The 18,910-nt window shown below is 38.8% G+C and overlaps 1 protein-coding gene across 1 annotated transcript in view; it reads left to right on the top strand.

The window, feature by feature from the left end:
* Positions 1 to 18,910, top strand: part of lrp1bb (low density lipoprotein receptor-related protein 1Bb) — a 2,167,948-nt gene that overhangs the window by 1,741,100 nt on the left and 407,938 nt on the right. Inside the window, exon 43 of the mRNA XM_051931086.1 lies at positions 7,792 to 7,996. Within this exon, the coding sequence (XP_051787046.1) occupies positions 7,792 to 7,996 (205 nt within the window). The remainder of the gene's footprint in view (positions 1 to 7,791; positions 7,997 to 18,910) is intronic.

Here is an 18,910-nt window from a genome sequence, read left to right as displayed (position 1 = left end):
TTGTATGTCTCTGTCATTTCAAAAGATGCTGCATCTCAAGCATTAACTCTGCTTTTATGAATTAGATACCTAATGGCATATAACAGAAACAGATGCACTGCATATTGCAATGCAAATGTTAATGTCGAGGTCTATGTTGATTACTTAGATTTCAAACTGACTTAGACAAGGTACCACAGTTAGTTAATTAAATAATTTGGTAAGGCTTTTCGTTTCCCTTACCTTTCTCTGTCGTAGGGGATGGTCTCTGCCCATTAGATTTATATCAAGGTAACTGAAGCACACTCATTTTAAGAAAAAGAACGATACAATTTATTGATAATAGAAATATGGTAACTGCATATGTATACTGACATATAAGACAGGACACAAAACAGATGAGACAGACAAACATGTAATTTGGAAGAGACTGGTTGTTTACTGGCTATTTAAAGTTCTAATTTATCTTGGCACAGATAAACAGTTTTATGATACCAAATCTCTAAGGATGATGTCCAGTGTTGTGTGGAGTCGTTGGTGTTGTTGCTCACTGTCCAAGTTAAAGATTCTTCTTGTATTGGAGTGCACTCTTTTTCTCTGCGATGTGACACTTATGTTCTGTGCTTTTCTCAGTTAGGCTCTCTGCTGTGTCTTCTGCAATTTCATAGGGAAAAGCATTACTTTGTTTGGTACAAGTGATTGTACCATGTTAAAGTAATAGCTGCTTCTCATTCTTCACAGACTGGGCTCAGTTACTGCCCAAGAGTAACTGGTGACCAAATTGACAGACCTGGGACTACGATTGTTCCCAGAGGGTAACAATAGGCCCCACATCTGCTCAGCTCTCAGTCTTAGCAGGGATTCTCCACAGGGCTGCGTGCTGAGTCCTCTTCTCTTCACCATCTATACTTATTACTGCACCCCCACACACTCCAGCAATGGCATCATCAAATTTGCAGATGACACCACCATAGTGTGGCTTATTTCTCAGGGGAACAAGTTCGCTTATTGGGACGAGGCATTTGTGTGGTGCAGAGACGACAATCTGGTTTTTAATACCACCTAAACCAAAGACTTTAGGAGGAAGAGAACGGATATCCAGCCCCTTTTCATTGGTGGGGACTGTGTGAAGGGAGTCTCTGACTTCCAGTTCCTGGGTGTGCACATAAAGGAAGACCTGACGTGGAACACTAACACCACAAAGCTGGTTAAGAAGGCACAGCAGAGACTTCACTTCCTGGGGATCCTCAGGAAGAATTATTTCATTTAAAAACTGTTCATGTCCTTTTATTGTTGCTCTGTAGAGAGCATATTGACTTATTGCATCTGTGTGTGGTTTGCCAGCTGCATGGTACCAGAGAGGAAAGCACTCCAGGGGGTCGTCAATACTGCCCAGAAGATTACTGGATGCCTTTTCCCTGAAAGATCTTTACAGTTCCCATTGTCTTAAAAAGGTCCCGTGCCTAAAGATCCATTCTATCCTGGCCACTCTATGTTTGAACTGCTTCCCTTGGGCTTACATTTTAGGACAATAAAAACACAAACAAACAGATTAAAAAACAGTTTTTATTCAAAGGCCATAACTGTGCTAAATGCTGCTCATATTGCAAAACCCTAAATTATGTAATGAATGAATACCAGCAGAAAAATGTCTTGAATGTGTGGCCTGTTGTATATATTCTTATAGTTTTTATAATCCCTTTTTGCTTTGCATTGATATTCTGGCATCCAATTTCATTGTATATGTGCAATGATAATAAAGACCTATGATGATGATATGTGCTTTCAGGCCATGATTATTGCCATGTGAACATGGTGCATAGTGTACATAATGTAATGAAACTCTTACTTGAATGTCTCCTCTCGACAGTTCACAAGAATACAATACCATTGACAATTTTATATTTCAGTGTTCTTGCAGAGCCTACTATCCCCTAGTTTCTTTACTTTGTTTATTCACACTGCCTTGGAGAACAGTTCTGCATTCACTAGTAAAGGTTTATCTCCTTGAACTTCCTGCCCACTGCCAAACTGATGTTTTCACTTGCATTTTGCTATGCCCTAGTAGCCTACCTTTACCTACAATGGCTTGTAAAACAGCTCTCCATTCAGTCGTAAACATTTGTCTGTTTGATCAGCACATTCCCTGCCTGTTGCTAGCCTGATACCAATTTTTTCCTGGCAACATCCTAAACTTGTGAATTGCCATTTTTTTAGTCATTGCTGTACATAATTTACAATGCAGCTGTACAGGAAAGAGGATCTTTGTTCTGCAAATTACTCATATGTAGTGGCATGGAGGACTCTTTAACAATATTATCATTTTTATTCAATAGCCAACATATCCTTTCACTATTTCAGCTAATAAAAAATGACTAGCTGCACTCAGAATGATCTGAAACCTCAAACATTTACTCAAAAATACATTTGGAGCTTTTCTTCTTAAGTAATTGTGTAGGTTTCAATTTTGTTATTAAAAGAAGGCACAAAAGGAAAGGTAGACTTGTAATTGTTTTCCTTCAAAAATAAAAAGGCACCTCTATAGCAGCTATCTTTCATCCTTTTCACTACCATTGATTGTTCTTTTATAATAAATGTGCTGGATTTTACAAAGAAAATAGTGACATGCAGTAATTGCAATACATGAGGCTTTGTGAGAAGCTGCCAGGTACAAACTGCTCACATGCTGTTAAGATTTTTCCCATGATTGCATTCAATCCGCCACTTAAATTATATAAAGACTGTTTATGCTTACTCTTCTATAGGTAATAACATTTTGGATAACATTAAATATCATTTGCACCCACACCCCACTGACTGAAACACAGTACTTCACAATCTCTCTGTGTTTAGACATGTAATCAATATGTGGAGAAAAGTCCCATGCACTGTTCAGCGTACAACACTAAGCTTGGTACTGAGAGCATTAAGTCAACAAATTATTTGTTATCCTCATCCTGCTGTTTTAAGACTTTCTCTGAACTTTATCTTTGTAACTGAATAATTTTCACAATGTTTCTCTTAAGTTTGTGAGTATGGTGAAGGAGTTAATATCTGAAACATACTGAACTATTTCATGTGATAATATGTAATGTGAAGTACAATATTAACATAACAATCTCAAAACCTGCTTAATCTAATTTTTGAAAATTTCATTTGTCAATACTTTTCATATGTTAATGTACTGTGAGTACACAATAGTGTGGTTCTCCCTCCAAGGAAAGTGAGATGGGCCTTTTAATCAAAATAGACTCTTGTGTTAGTAATATCCGGTATTAGCAAGGGCATTAATATAAATAAAAATATTCCAGTACATCACTCGCTCTGCTGTAATTTACATAAGCTTTTAATAAAAGTGGGAATGACAAATATAGATGTTTGAGTGCAAACATATAATATTTGGTTATGCTGCAATATTTCTGCCTGTAGATGTGCATTCTTCACTCTATCACAAAGCCAGTTACTGAAGTGAGACCTTCAATACTAAGAAAGAGAAAGTCAGCACTTCCAGCAATGGGAGGTCAAATAAAGGAAATCATTAGGATGTGAAATATTAAATTTACATCACAATCAATACAGTCAGCAGTAAAACAACTATTATTTTATATATATATCTGCCTCATTTCACACAAAAACCTGTAATATTTGAGTGCTCAAATAAAGACATTTACTATTGGACTGTAGATCTTTGTCAGTTGTTATTGATTGTATGGCTGTTTGTCACTCCTTTCAGTTTACTTTAGTAAAAAACTTGAATTAAATGGACACACCTTGTAGCTTACATTTTATGTGTTATGACACAGAGCTAGTGTACAAAATGCTGCTGGTGGCTTTAGCAGTTTACTGACTCATTCAGTTTATCAAGTCCTCAGTTTTTTCCAAAATTGTATTTAGTTATAGAATTTAATGTTTCTGCATTCAACCTAAAATTTATTAAAATCAATGGCAGTATTTGAGGGCTGCAGTTGTTCGCACTGTTGTCTCCCAATTCCAGATGACTTCATTGAAATCCTCAGCTCTTCTCTGTAAAATCTGCATGTTCTCCCCAAGCATTTTCTCCTTCTATCCCAGGATTCCTTTCACATCCTCAAAACCATGCTGAGTAAGTAAACCGGTCACTTTAATAGGTTGTTGTGAGTGAGAGAGGCCATGTGCATAGGTTTTCCCTATGGTGAGCAATCACCCCACTTAGCACTAGTTAGCTAAATACATTTCTGCCTTGCAGCTCCAGTTTACATTTCTTACCATGTCAGAGTGAGTGTTTTTCCAGGTTACTTGATTGCGAGTGTTATATTTTAGCTAGGGTTCCTGTCCTGGCTAGGGTTTAATTACATGTTTTATGCCCTTTTTGTTATTGGTTGAGCCAGTCATTTATGTTAATGTTAACTATCTGCTGTATTGTCTTTGCCTGTGTTATGTTCCAATGTGTATTGTGTGTGGTCCACCAAGAGGTGAGGCTACCTGCTAATCACCGCCAGGACCTGCCCTCTGCCCTTAAAACCCAAGGGTCTCCCACAGTTCCTGCTGGTTCATTTGAAAGCAGTAGAGAGTGGTGAGCTACTGCGATCTTCTACATTCATTGTGATTTTCGGGTTTTGACTTCATGCTCTGCTTTTGACTTTGTTTTGGTTTTCATTATTGGGACTTTGGTTACATAAAATTGCCTTATTGTTTGGGGCAAATATTATTGGCTTTGTGCTCCACAGAGCTCCATTGTTATTGCAGAGCATTTTTGGCAAGAATCTTTTATTTTAGAAAGGTTTTGTGTGTTCCTTTTCATATATAGCTGGTGTGCCAAAAGCTGCTATACCAGCGCTCAACCCGGCACAGACAGACGCAGGAGGCACACTGATAAAACAAACAAATGTTTTATTTTATTTTCTTTTCCTATGGGAAATGCCTTTTACCATTCTCATAGACACAATACAGTTCCAATAAGTACAAACCCATGCAATTCTTCTTCTCTTCCTCTTTCTCTTTTCTCCACCACTCCTCTCTGGTAAGCTTCATCCACTACCACCCGACTCTGGCTCTTGGAGTGGTGGCTGCCAGCTCCTTTTATTACCCACCCAGAAGTGCTCCAGGTGTTTGACGACCTATTTCCGTCTGCACTTCCAGGTGTGGCGGAAGAGCCGCCCATACGGGCTCTGGAACAACTGCAGCGCCCCCTGGCGGCATCTCCAGATTCCAACAGGGTTGTAGAGAACTCCATCTCCCATGGAGCCCTGTGGGAATCCAAGGCACCACTGCCACCCAGGGGGCTGCCATCTAGTGTCCTGGGGGAGGTACTGTTCAGTCCATACTTGTTTCCATATAGAAGAGGCGTCCCAGCTGGGTAAGTGAGAGAGAAACGCACTCCCGAGTGAATGGTTGCTCTAAGCCACAAACCAACTTCCACATCTTGAATTCATTTCACCTTGATCGATCTATGGAAGTACACTCAAAATAATGGACCTCGGGATTGCCATTAGTAGTTGTCATGAAAGCTCCAAGTGTTTCTTTATATACAATGGAACCTTGGTTTGCAAGCATAATTCGTTCCGGAAACGTGCTCGCAGTCCAAAGCACTCATATATCAAAGTGAATTTTCCCATAAGAAATAATGGAAACTCAGATGATTCGTTCCGCAACCCAAAACTATTCATATAAAAATGATTAATACAAAATATAAAGTAAAAATACATAAAACAAATTAACCTGCACTTTACCTTTGAAAAGAATCATGGCTGGTGTGAGTGAGTTTCTAAACTCTTGTGGGATTCCACCCAACGGGACAACATGCGGAAGAGCATCCCAAAGCAATTGTGGTCTCCCAGCGCTGTAGCAGTTCGCCGTAAAAGCGAATCCGAAAAGATCGCGGACATGCTATAAGCGCCTGCCATCGATGGGTGATACAAGGAACAAGGAACATTGTAAATGCGCAGGGCACAGTATTACTTGGCCACGACCCTGCCTGACTGCTGTGTCTGTGTATAGGAGAGTGGCAGATCCCACTACAATAAATAACCACGCTGTTGCTGTTTCAAGCTGAATAAAGCTGGTGTTGCTAAAGTACTGAGACTCAGCTTTGTGTTTTGGGGTGCAAGACGGGGATTCGCACGTCACAGCACATGAGTGCGTGCGCGTGCACACACGCACACCCACACAGTCACAATGCTGTAGTAAACAGTATACGCTCGTACGGATGTTGACTATATGAGTGAGGCACGCCGACTCAGACGGAGAATAGGAGACGATTGCCCACAATCCCGCAGCGAGAGAGAGAAGAACTATCAGCTCAGTTGTGATCACATGACACTCAGCAGACAAAGCGTATACATACTACTTGTATTGCAAGACCTCGCTCGTTTATCAAGTCAAAATTTATTACAAATTTTAGCTCGTCCTGCAAAACACTCGGAAACCAAGTTACTCGCAAACCGAGGTTCCACTGTATTTCTGTTTCCTGTTGGGGCTCATGCAGAAGCCTCCCTCAGCTAATTGATGTGTACTTGTCCAGACAATAGATTTTGAGCTCTTTTGTGATGCTGTGTGTAAAGCTCACCAGAGCACGCTTCACTGTCAAGTTTAATGTATGTTGCAGTCAATACACACAACGTCTCAGCCAGCTACTGGGGATTTTGGTGTGATTTCCCCCTATAGTGGGTATTTTTTGGAAGTGCTTTAGAGACTTACATTATTTGGGATTCACAGACATTACAGTGAGTGGAGGGTGTGTGTTCCCCTCAGTGGACTAGTGCTTGGCCCAAGTCTGGTTCGTACATTCTACCTTGTATTGCTGGGATAGGCTTCGGCTCAGAGTAATTTTAAATATGCATATTAAGAAAAGGAAGCATTGATGATGTTAAAATTAATGCCTGCATTACCAACAACATTCTTGTGATTTACTGTCACTCCCTGTAACCATGAATTGGAGTAAGAATATTACCAATTGTTAATTTCTGTTTTATGCTCAGTGCTGGCCGAATTGATTCAGTGTAACTATGAATGATGAGTCTGTTAATGCTGTAACAGAGCACATTCACTGCCAAACTGGATGGCACTATTTAGTTAGTGATACTTTAGTTTATCTTCTGTGCATGCAGTGCCTCACTGTTGTTCATATGGTTCTCTGAATTTGTGTTTTAAGTTAACTGACGACTATAAATTGGGCCATTCTGAGTGACACGTGCACATTGGTGTGCTCTACTATAAACTGGCATCCAGTCAGTAGATGATTTCTGCTCTGAAACTAATAGTGGCAAGCTTCCATAACCCTGAACTGGACAAAGTTCTTTCAGTAATGGAAGGAGGGATGGATGCATCTTTTAAAATACTGGCACTTTAAACTAAATGGGCTGACACTCAAACAGCTGAGAACAAGCTGCCTTTTTACAGCACTCATCTACAGTGTTTTTGCCAGTCAGAATTTTAAAACTGTAAGCCCTAAATAAATAAAGGAAGAATACTAGAACAGATTAATGGTTTGATGTATTACAAAAATCAAAAGCAATATTGCCAGATTGTTGAAAACCCTAAGTGTGGATGCAGAACCTAGTGAACTAGAAGTTCAACATGGAGTGCTGACTCACCTCAAACTAACTTCTTCTCAGTTTAAGAAGTTAGTCACAGTGGTTGTGACCTTCGACACCCATGTTGAGAAGCCAGATATTGAGTTAGAAAGTTGTTGAAGGACTACCTGTTTTCTTGTAATAGGTGAATAAATTACTGACATCTACTTTTCCATTACAATCTCCTGTGATTGATCCAGAGTTTCATATGGTTGAGATATAGCACAACAATTGTCAGCTTCTTCTCTTCTCTGTGTTCTAGGTTAATGTTCTGGACCAACTGGAATGAACAACATCCAAGTATTATGCGTTCTACTCTGAATGGAAACAGCATGCAAGTCATTGTAAGCACGGGCATTCTCACTCCAAATGGGCTTACCATTGACCACAAAGCAGAAAAGCTCTATTTCGCTGATGGCAGCCAGGGGAAGATTGAAAGATGTGAATATGACGGATCACAGCGTTATGTAAGTAGAGCTGCTCGAATGTAGTTCAGTTTACATTAGAACCAAGCTTTAATAAAGTGTAAAACTGTATCACAAAATTAAATAATTTCTCATTTTTCATTTTAATACCTAGCAATATATATGATAATCTGTGTCACTAAAAACATTAATAAGTACTGCTTTCCATTATATATTGCTCCTCATGCCACTGAAAAAATGTGAAGTCCAAAAGTTTATTACAATGTTAATCGAAGTGTGTAATTTCCATGATGGCACATAAATAATTCAGTATGTGGAAAAAACTTTATTCTTTGTTAATAATGAGTATAGTGTTGTTTCACATAATTTTAGCTCCACCTGGCAGACTCCCAAACTGATGACTGAGTCATAGTCCAAGAGCAATGAGCCTGTGTTCTACTTTCTGTGCCATTGTGTCACTCCATATTCAACATATTGTTCATAGTGTGTGTTAATGCTGGATAAAGATGAAATGTGTGCTTATACTCTCTACTGTTAAGTGTATTAATTGATGATACTCAAATCTATGTGCCAGCATTGTTCTGCATATACTCTACTCAATTTCATATAATGAATGACCTAATTCAGTGAAAAGACATACTGTAAATGTTAATATATTAATACAAAGAAGATGCACAGAAATATCCATTTTATTTAATAAAATTTCCAAAGGAAGTCAGTTGCCATATGTACTGAAAATTATTTATTGTACAGAACTATTCATATTTGGGTATGTAATAAGCCAAGTCCGCAGACACCTTTAAAGTAGCGGTTTTTATAGCGATCTTTAGCTAATCGTGGTTTTTAGCACTCCACTGAGTGAGAATGTGGTGGTGGGGTGATGCCTTGCCTGCATGTAGTGCATCACCCCCTTACCTCGAAGGACTGCTTCTCTAGAATTCACTGGGCTTCTCCTGCTTTGAACTGGCCCTACACTAAGACAAGTGTCAAAAGACACTATTTTATCTCCAGGCGTGCTTTCAAATAGAAGTGGCCCAACAGCAAAGTACAGTATGTTCCTGAAGACACCCGAAGAGCACAGTGCGTAAGAGTAAGTGTGAGTAAGAGGCTGCTGGCAGAGAGAGAGAGATAATGCGCAGAGAAAAAAAAAGGAAGTAAAAGTTCACCGTGCAACTTACCTAAGGAGGAGCTAGCGCCACATGGCAGCAAACATATATGTACACGCAAGGAAAGGAAGGTTTTAAATTAGTGATGCTGTACCTGGTCAAAGGAGAACTGGGGTGCATGAATCAACATTACTTTCTATTGGGGATCCCTGGAAGGCATAAATTATGATTGGATGGACAAGCGCTCTAGCGGTGTAAAACTAAAGTCCAGACTTCTAGGGGCCATCTTTTGACTGGTTTTCGGGCTTATAGTCACTGCTTTTTGCTCTTTTAGCAAAGAGAAGAATGTTTAAAAGGTTGTATATATTAGTGAGGACAGCTTACTTCCGAATTATATATATTTTCTGGGTGGAAGTAATCTGTGTTTTGTGGTTGCTCAATTTTTCATTATTGTCTTTGAGCCTGTTTTTTTTTTTTCATTTTTTGTTTTTGATTGTTTTTCTATCTGTCCTTCGTAAACTGTCTGTTGAAGAAGAAGAAAGAAAAGAAAAAGGCTTTTTGTTTATTTTGTAGGATTTTTTTCTCTCATCATTTTTCCCCCCAGAACATATTTTTACTTGGTTTTGTTATTGTTTTTGCATTGGTCTGTATATATTTGAAAGACGTTTCTGTAAATAGTTATTTAGCACATCTCATATAAACCAGAGTTCTGTTTCTGGGTACAGTCATTGTCTCTGTCTCTATTCTCCCATGCCCTGGTTGTTTGGTTACAATTCCAGGTGCCCAGAGTCCAAACTGTGCAACAGTACCACTGCACGGGGCACCACAGGGTAGTGCTTAGCACTGCTGCCTCATGGAGCACTCTGTGCTTGAATCAAGTGCCGTGTTATTGTCTCTGCGGTGGTTGCACTTTCTCCCTGTTTGAGTTGATTTTACTTCCACATCCCAAAGATGAAATTTTAAATTGATCTTGTGAATGTGAGTTGTCTCTGTAATGTACTGATTCCCTGTCTAGGACTGATTTGTGAAAACAATATTAAATTAATATTTATGTCCAATTTTTATCCATGTGCTGAACCCAATTTACTGACACACTGTTTTTGAAAGCTACAACTAGTTCAAACAGCATTCGACCCAAAAAAGGAAGCATGGACAGGACAGTGGTTTTTACAGTGTACACTCCTGCTTATACTTACTCCAGACTGGTTTACAGCAGCTAGTTAGCCTAACCTTCTTATTCTGTTGGTGGAAAACTGAAGAATTTAGCTGAAAAACCTAAAGCTCCACATATACAGGTTCAAGCATAATGTCCTAGAACTTAGAGACATTCTAACTGATCACTGAGACCCCTTCTTGTACTTCCACACATACTGTGTACACATACATACTGCAATCTCATTTTGTTCAGTGAGACATAACTGTCACATTTTTTTTAATTGAAATAGGTAACCTGATGTAGGTGTTGAACAGTAAAAAGTTCTTGCCATTGCTGCTTCAAAAACAAAGTGAACCTGAGCTAGTTAGTGTCTGTGTACAGTGGACACATTCTCTCTATATTCTTGATGATCTTCTCTGCAAATTAGGGTTTTCTTTGTCATCATAAAGTTCTGAATGTTGGATTGACGGCAGAGTGTACCTTTACCAGCTATGAGCAAATGTTGTTGTATACGGGGGTAAACTCAGTGATGGACCAGGAACCCATTGTGGATTGCGTCCTGCCTTGTGTCCAGTGCTACCAGGAAAGACTCTGGCTTCCTGTGACCTGTTATTAAAAAATAAGGTTCAAAGTATCAGTCCCTTCAATGGCTGCTGTTATTCTCCCAATATCACCCACTCAGTTTTAACTTCAAATGGTGAAATCTGTAACAAATAAACACTTCAAACTCAAATTTATGTTATATTTAATTGCTTCTGCATTCTTATAAGATCCAGAGCTTTGAAAATCAGCTTAAATGTTTGACAATAGGAATAATTTTATGACATTTTTCAGCTGTCGGTTGAAGTGTTTTTGTAATTGTCCATGACAACCTAATTTCACTTAGTTGACTTATTACTTCTTTTTTTATAACTGATGGTGATAAAGTATTTGCACAGCATGGAGTTCTGTGATAATGATCAGCTATAAATACATTGACATCTTTCTAAGAGCATTGCTATTAAATAATATGAGAAACATTTATTTAATGTTGCACCTTTGATAATGGTACTCTAGTTGTTCTCCCACATGCATAAAGACATGTGGATTAGACTTATTGCTAGTTCTAATTTAACCCTGTGTGGATGATGCAGGACAAACTGTGTTCCCAAATTGGTGTAAATGGGGGTCTAAGAATGCTGTTATGTTTTGTGACCTTTACTATTGAATGCCATTCTAGAGTGCGTGACTAATACAAAAATACAGTGGTACTTAATTCTAACTTTTGGAGTGCAAGCAAGTTAAGATTTAAAGTTAGGCATAAGATTTGAATCTTTAGTCTTTTGGATTCAAAGCCAACATTTTCAACAGCAGCTCACCGAGCCATCTTACAATCACCTTTTTACGTATTTATTTACAGCTTATATTCTGTATCCCTTCATTGTAAATGCCCTGGTACCATGAAAACTTTTGGAGCTGCCTACCTTATCACAAGCCTAGCATTATCTTAGCATGTGCCATCAGATCATGTGAAAAGAAACTTTAAAGGGCATATGCCTGTAATGCCTTACTGGATGAGAGGATCAATTATTGGGCTTCTATAACTTAGCATGAGTATGCTTTTAAACAACACATGTAAAATGTCTATGCTGAATATTGTGTTATCCATATTACTAACCGAGAATGGTAAACCGGAAGGAATGGACCCAGGTACACGGCGATGGACGCAGGAGACATAGTGCGCAGGCGCCTACAGCGCGCATCTCATAAACCGCAAGCGAAGTCTGATCCACCGCGAACGAAGGAGTCACGGCTCAAAAACGAAAGAGCTCAACTAACGAAGGAGTCACGGCTCAAAAATGAAATAGCCCAACTAACGCCACACAGAAAAGAGGATTCTGCACTGCACCCCAGAGTCAAACAGAAGACACTACGGAGTCCGCAAAGGTCCACAAAGATAGTACGGAAGGCGCGAGAATGTACAAAAGGCGCAGGCCCCTACAACGTGCTTCTGAACTAAACGTCCACACTACACAGCATGGTCCGGGTAATAAGAATAAACGAACTCTCCGTATTAAGCGTTCAGCATCCTCACACGTCCAAACCATATAGCATATGTGAATCACATTACAGTGATGCACATGGACAAATACAATGAACATAGACGCCTATAACGCGCATCTGAAACTGCGGAAGCAAAGCAGGCACGGGTTCAAAACGAAACACCACAACTGACGGAGATACACAAACGAGCCCGCCTGGATAAAATCAATGAACGCAGGCGCCTACAACGCGCGTCTGAAATGCCGCAAGCAAAGCAGGCACGGCTCCAAAAAGAAAGAGCTCGACTAACGGGGCTACAAACACGAGCCCGCCTGGATAAAAACAATGAACGCAGGTGCCTACAACACGCTTCTCAAACAATGCAACCAAAGGAGTCATGGCTCCAAAATGAAACATCTCAACTGACAGACATACAGAAACGAGCCCGCCTGAATACAATTAATGAACGCAGGCACCTACAACGCGACTCTCAAACAGCAGAGGCAATACATAAACGGCAAAGAAAGGAACAACAAACAGACGCTAAACAATTCTGCCAATTAGCTGGCAACGCATTCTGTAATGAGTCCACTATTAATGAACGTTCATTAGGATTAATGAATATCATTTGCTGTCATTGTCATTCACTTAACAACTGGCACTACAACTAATGAGTTTACACGTTGTTATCAAAAGGGTCAGGTTAGACTGCCTCCTTTAGATGAATATCCTGAATATCTACGGAAACTTCTAACTAACAATGTACCTGAAAGTAAAAACTTTATGGACTGCATTGGATCCTACAATAGTTCATTTGCTTTTGCATCTACCGAGGTAAGTATCAGGCCACCAGCTGGCAATGGCAGACCCTTCCTGAAAACAGGCAATACACAGAGCTGATAATGAGAAACGTCGCTGAAGTCATAAACAGTCACGCATTAGCTAAGTCTACAAAAGTACTTACAGGATCACATTCTAACAATACTGTTTTGATTGCTACAGTTGACCTTCCAAGTTCTGACCTGGAATTACCTTTTACACTTAAACAACGCCAATTTCCCATTAAACCTGCATTTGCCATGACGATCAACAAATCCCAAGGACAAACCATGGACAGAGTTGGCATATACCTCTCTGAGACAACTTTATGTAGCTTTCTCAACAGTTCGGCATTCATCTGACATTAAAGTTAAAGTTGTAGATACTCCATACCAAGGAAAACTCATTCAAGGACAACACACCATCTTTACTACAAATGTTGTGTGTAAAGAAATATTCCAATAAATTTTTCTAATGTGCCATGCTATGGGTTCTTTACTTCCTTTGTTCGTCATCTACACCTTTACACTCCAAATATCTCATACATACATCAATGTATTTCGGGTTACCCAACACCAGGGGTTGGCGAGCGAAGCGAGCAGGGGGCAAAGCCCCCTAGTAATGTAAGAAATGGTTTAACATTTTATAAATCTTTACTTACAAAACAGCAATACAGTATATCTTTTATTCCTCCATTCCTCCATTTGTAATACTTGCTTTTTATTCTATAGTTTTGAATTAATAATATGAAACAAACAAAAAAAAAGAGATTAAGACTTCTAATACAACTTTAATAATGACACCGTCCTGCAGAGATGTTTTGTTCTCCTTTAAAGGAATATCAAAAGAGGATCAATGCAACTTGTTATTATATATCTTTCAGCTGATGGGTGAATCATGTACTCAAGGACACCCGTGAAAATTAAGAAGTAGTACATTTAAGACTGAAGCCTGGAAGCACTTATTACCGAAAGAGTTGTGGGAATCTAGAAAAAAACTACCGAGTATGTGGATGAGATATTGGGACAGCTTAGCTATTAGTTAAACAAACAAGCTTGATGGACTGAATGGTCTTCCCTTGTTTGTAAGATGTCTTAAGATTTCTTATGTTCTAATATTCTCTAAGGCTATTGATATCTAAAATCTATCATTTAGACCTAATTCACTAGTATTAAGTCACTGGAAGCCCAAAAATATTATGGCTGCATTAGGCATTTCTATTCTTGTTTAATAAAATGTCAAAAGGAAATCAAATATCCCATCACCTTTGGACTGATTGTGTGCCCATTTCACAGAAACTGTCAGGCACCCCCCTCCCCACTTACTCATACCAGGCCAGTTTAAGTCAAATGTAAACTTAGCTGGCATGTTTTTTGGATGTGGGAGGAACATCAGTATTCAGAGAAAATCCAGAAGGACTCAGGGGAAATGTCCAAACTCTGCACAGGTAATAATGAGGATGGAACTCAAACTTGGGTCTTTGAAACTGTGTGAGGTGGCAGCATTAACCAAGTCACTATCACTATAACTGCAACTCCCTGACATTTATACAAAACTTACCTGTACAAGTGTTATACATTATATCTGATATTGGATACAAAAACAAGATTGTAAGTGGTAAGGAGAACAGACAGGTTTCCGGACTAGGATGAAAGGTGATTTCGTACCCGGCCAGTACACCATACGGAAGGACAACAGAAGTGGAGACACAAACTGGCTGGGATGCCAAGCAATCTTAGTTCTGGTTGGGAACAAGGAATACTGAATGAACTGGGAGATGACAGATGCCTGGAGCAGTTCATTTCCCCACACAGCTGGTGGAAGTGTTCCTTTGGGCTGATCCTTGTTAGGACTCTGCAAGATGGCATGGGAATTTGAGTTCGGAAGTATAGCCATGGGTGCCACCCAAGGGAGTTGCCAGGGGAAGGCTGCCTTGGTTTCTGCAAGACCCCGAAGTGCTCTAAACGAGCAGTGTAGTGACACCGGAAGAAATCCCAGGTCCAGTTTAAAGGAAGTCTGTAGCTTTAGCTTGGGAAATCAGAGTCAGGAGGCAGTGAATAACACTCAACAGGAGGAGTGGAAGGGGAGAAAGCGTATTCACTTGTTTATCAAATGTGGTTTTATTGATTGGTGAGGTGATTTGGTGTAATAAAATCCTTTATTTGAACCTGGGACTGTGTTTGGTGATAATAGGTTTTGGGGACAGTGACACAACCTTGTGGTTACCATATACATATACTGTACATAGTACCTAACAAATAATACAAAGACTACACAACACGTATTTCACCCTATTTGGGGCTCATCAAGTGTAATATTACATGTCTATGATCTGCTTCTCGTAACTGAGAGGATGTGGCAGATGTCTGCCGGCTGGCCAACCAACCACAAGCATTTACCTGGTAGGTAACCACCCAAATATCCGATTGTGATCAGATCTGTGCATGGAGTACTTGATTTTCACATTGTCAATTAAGCGAACCAGCCACCATGGTGCAATGTCTGAGGCTTTGTATATGTATATACTGTATATATCTACACATATCTACTCTATATATATTTAATCCTAAGCCTAAAAGTGCAATGATTTTATGTGACTTTTTATGTCACTTTTTTGTCATGCTTTAAATCTGGCTTATTTTAAAACCTACATATATATGTTTGGTATCATTCTTTTCAGAATTTATCAAACTTTAATGTGATGTTGCTAGATTTTCAGATTCTTATTCCGTTTTTAAATTATAAACTAAAATATCAAGAAAGTCGTGGTTTTTATTTTTGATCGAGTAAACTTTCTTCACAGGAACAAACTATTAAAAAAAATTATCTATTCATAACACCAATGTTTGTATTTATGTGATTTAGTTAGCTGAATGTTGAGTTACGATGACCCATTGCATACCACTTTAGTTTTCGTGTGATTTTTCCTGTTATTTAAATGAGTCATTTTTAAAAAAAAGTTTTTTATCTATAAGTATGTCTGTTAAAATGAATGGATCCTTTATTTAGTCTCTTATAAACACTCATTGAGCATAGTGTACCTCAGTTTAACGGGAATACTCCAATCGATAAGAGAGTAAATATTTTATTCTCATTTCATGATTTTTACTCTGTTAAATAATAATTAGTTTTTCTTTTACATACATGTGCTGGTCTTAAAATTAGAATATCATGACAAAGTTGATTTATTTGAGTAATTCCATTCAAAAAGTGAAACTTGTATATTAGATTCATTCATTACACACAGACTGATGTATTTCACATGTTTATTTCTTTTAATGTTGATGATTATAACTGACAACTAATGAAAGTCCCAAATTCAGTATCTCGGAAAATTAGAATATCAATTAAGACCAATGCAAAAAAAGAATTTTTAGAAATGTTGGCCAACTGAAAGGTATGAACATGAAAAGTATGAGCATGTACAGCACTCAATATTTAGTTGGGGCTCCTTTGGCCTGGATTACTGCAGCAATGCGGCTTGGCATGGATTCGATCAGTCTGTGGCACTGCTCAGGTGTTATGAGAGCCCATGTTGCTCTGATAGTGGCCTTCAGCTCTTCTGAATTGTTGGGTCTGGCGTATTGCATCTTCCTTTTCACATGGGGTTTAAGGTCAGGCGAGTTTGCTGGCCAATCAAGAACAGGGATACCATGGTCCTTAAACCTTGTACTGGTAGCTTTGGCACTGTATGCAGGTGCCAGGTCCTGTTGGAAAATGAAATTTGCATCTCCATAAAGTTCGTCAGCAGCAGGAAGCATGAAGTGCTTTAAAACTTCCTGGTAGACGGCTGTGTTGTCCTTGGACCTCAGAAAACACAATGGACCAACACCAGCAGATGACATGGCACCCCAAACCATCACTGACTGTGGAAACTTTACACTGGACCTCACGCAACGTGGATTCTGTGCCTCTCCTCTCTCCCTCCAGACTCTGGGACCTTGATTTCCAAAGGAAATGCAAAATTTACTTTCATCAGAGAACATAACTTTGGACCACTCAGCAGCAGTCCAAAGGCGAGACGCTTCTGACGCTGTCTCTTGTTCAAGAGTGGCTTGACACAAGGAATGCAACAGCTGAAACCCATGTCTTGCATACGTCTGTGCGTGGTGGTTCTTGAAGCACTGACTCCAGCTGCAGTCCACTCTTTGTGAATCTCCCCCACATTTTTGAATGGGTTTTGTTTCACAATCCTCTCCAGGGTGCGGTTATCCCTATTGCTTGTACACTTTTTTCTACCACATCTTGTCCTTCCCTTCATCTCTCTATTAATGTGCTTGGACACAGAGCTCTGTGAACAGCCAGCCTCTTTAGCAATGACCTTTTGTGTCTTGCCCTCCTTGTGCAAGGTGTCAATGGTCGTCTTTTGGACAACTGTCAAGTCAGCAGTCTTCCCCATGATTGTGTAGCCTACAGAACTCGACTGAGAGACCATTTAAAGGCTTTTGCAGGTGTTTTGAGTTAATTAGCTGATTAGAGTGTGGCACCAGGTGTCTTCAATATTGAACCTTTTCACAATATTCTAATTTTCCGAGATACTGAATTTGGGACTTTCATTAGTTGTCAGTTATAATCATCAACATTAAAAGAAATAAACATTTGAAATACATCAGTCTGTGTGTAATGAATGAATCTAATATACAAGTTTCACTTTTTGAATGGAATTACTGAAATAAATCAACTTTGTCATGATATTCTAATTTTATGACCAGCACCTGTATTTATAGAATTTTGTGATTTTGACTCCAATAAACATTAATTTTTCTTTTGTACATTTACAGATTTTACTAGTATTCTGGCCACAACTGAGGGTTGGGCGCCGAAGGTGCCGGGGGCCTTGCCCCCTAGTATACATGTATATGTATATGTATATATATATATATATATATATATATATATATATATATATATATATGAGGGATGTTCAAAAAGTTTCCGCACTTTTATATTTTCGTTGGAAATGGTGAAGGCGGGAGGAGTAGTAATCGAGCATTAAAAAGTTGGTATGATGCTGGGAAAATTGCATCACAAACGAAGGTGACCATGTAGAATAGTGATGTCATTTGTTTTTGAAATTCTTAATATATTTGGCTAGAATAATTTCATAATTCCTCTTCTGTGTCAGCTGTAGAAATGTCTGCTCCAGGCAAACAACTCGCTAAACAAGAAAAATAGATTTGTGTATCTTTTTGTAGTTATGCAGTAAACAATGATTTCAATAGTAATGTAAACAAGATGATCTGTATTGCAAACAGTAGTAACATTAAGAACATCTTAAATATTTATTTCAATAGTTTTATTAATAATGTAATTCTGGCAAATATTTTTAGTTGTAATGTTAGTAATAGTGTAAGTATTGGTTTTAAAATTAATGAAGGTAATATTTTAAGCATTAGTATAATGTCTATTTCATCATGGCATCAATAATTCGGTAATCATAGCTGCCCTGGCAAGCATATTAAAGTAATGCATACCTATAATTCTGTTCATTCACATTTAGATTTCCACAGTAATTCACTTGTATATTATGGTTGCTAGGTAATATGTTTTAAAAGTATTTTGTCCAATGAACCACAGTGTGGAGGTATGAAGGTAAGGGTACAGATGTATTCGAGTCAATGTGAGTTTGATAAATCTTTCTAATTCATTTCCCCCACTGTGCTCTGTAGGCCACTATTAATGATGTTAGACACAGTCATCAGTGCCAAGGTGGTTTCAATGGGGACATGTCAGTGAAAAGAAACTGCTATGGATTATAGAATTTTACCTTGATCCAAAATGCTCTTTGCTAGCCCTTTACAATTATTCAGTAACAGTTCCTTGAGACCGTTAATGCACATTTTCATCTTTTTC

This window comes from Erpetoichthys calabaricus, chromosome 8, assembly GCF_900747795.2.
Source record: "Erpetoichthys calabaricus chromosome 8, fErpCal1.3, whole genome shotgun sequence".
NCBI classification, from domain to species: Eukaryota; Metazoa; Chordata; class Cladistia; order Polypteriformes; family Polypteridae; genus Erpetoichthys; species Erpetoichthys calabaricus.
The sequence above is the reverse complement of the archived record's forward strand: the minus strand, read 5'-3'. Positions and strand labels throughout refer to the sequence as shown.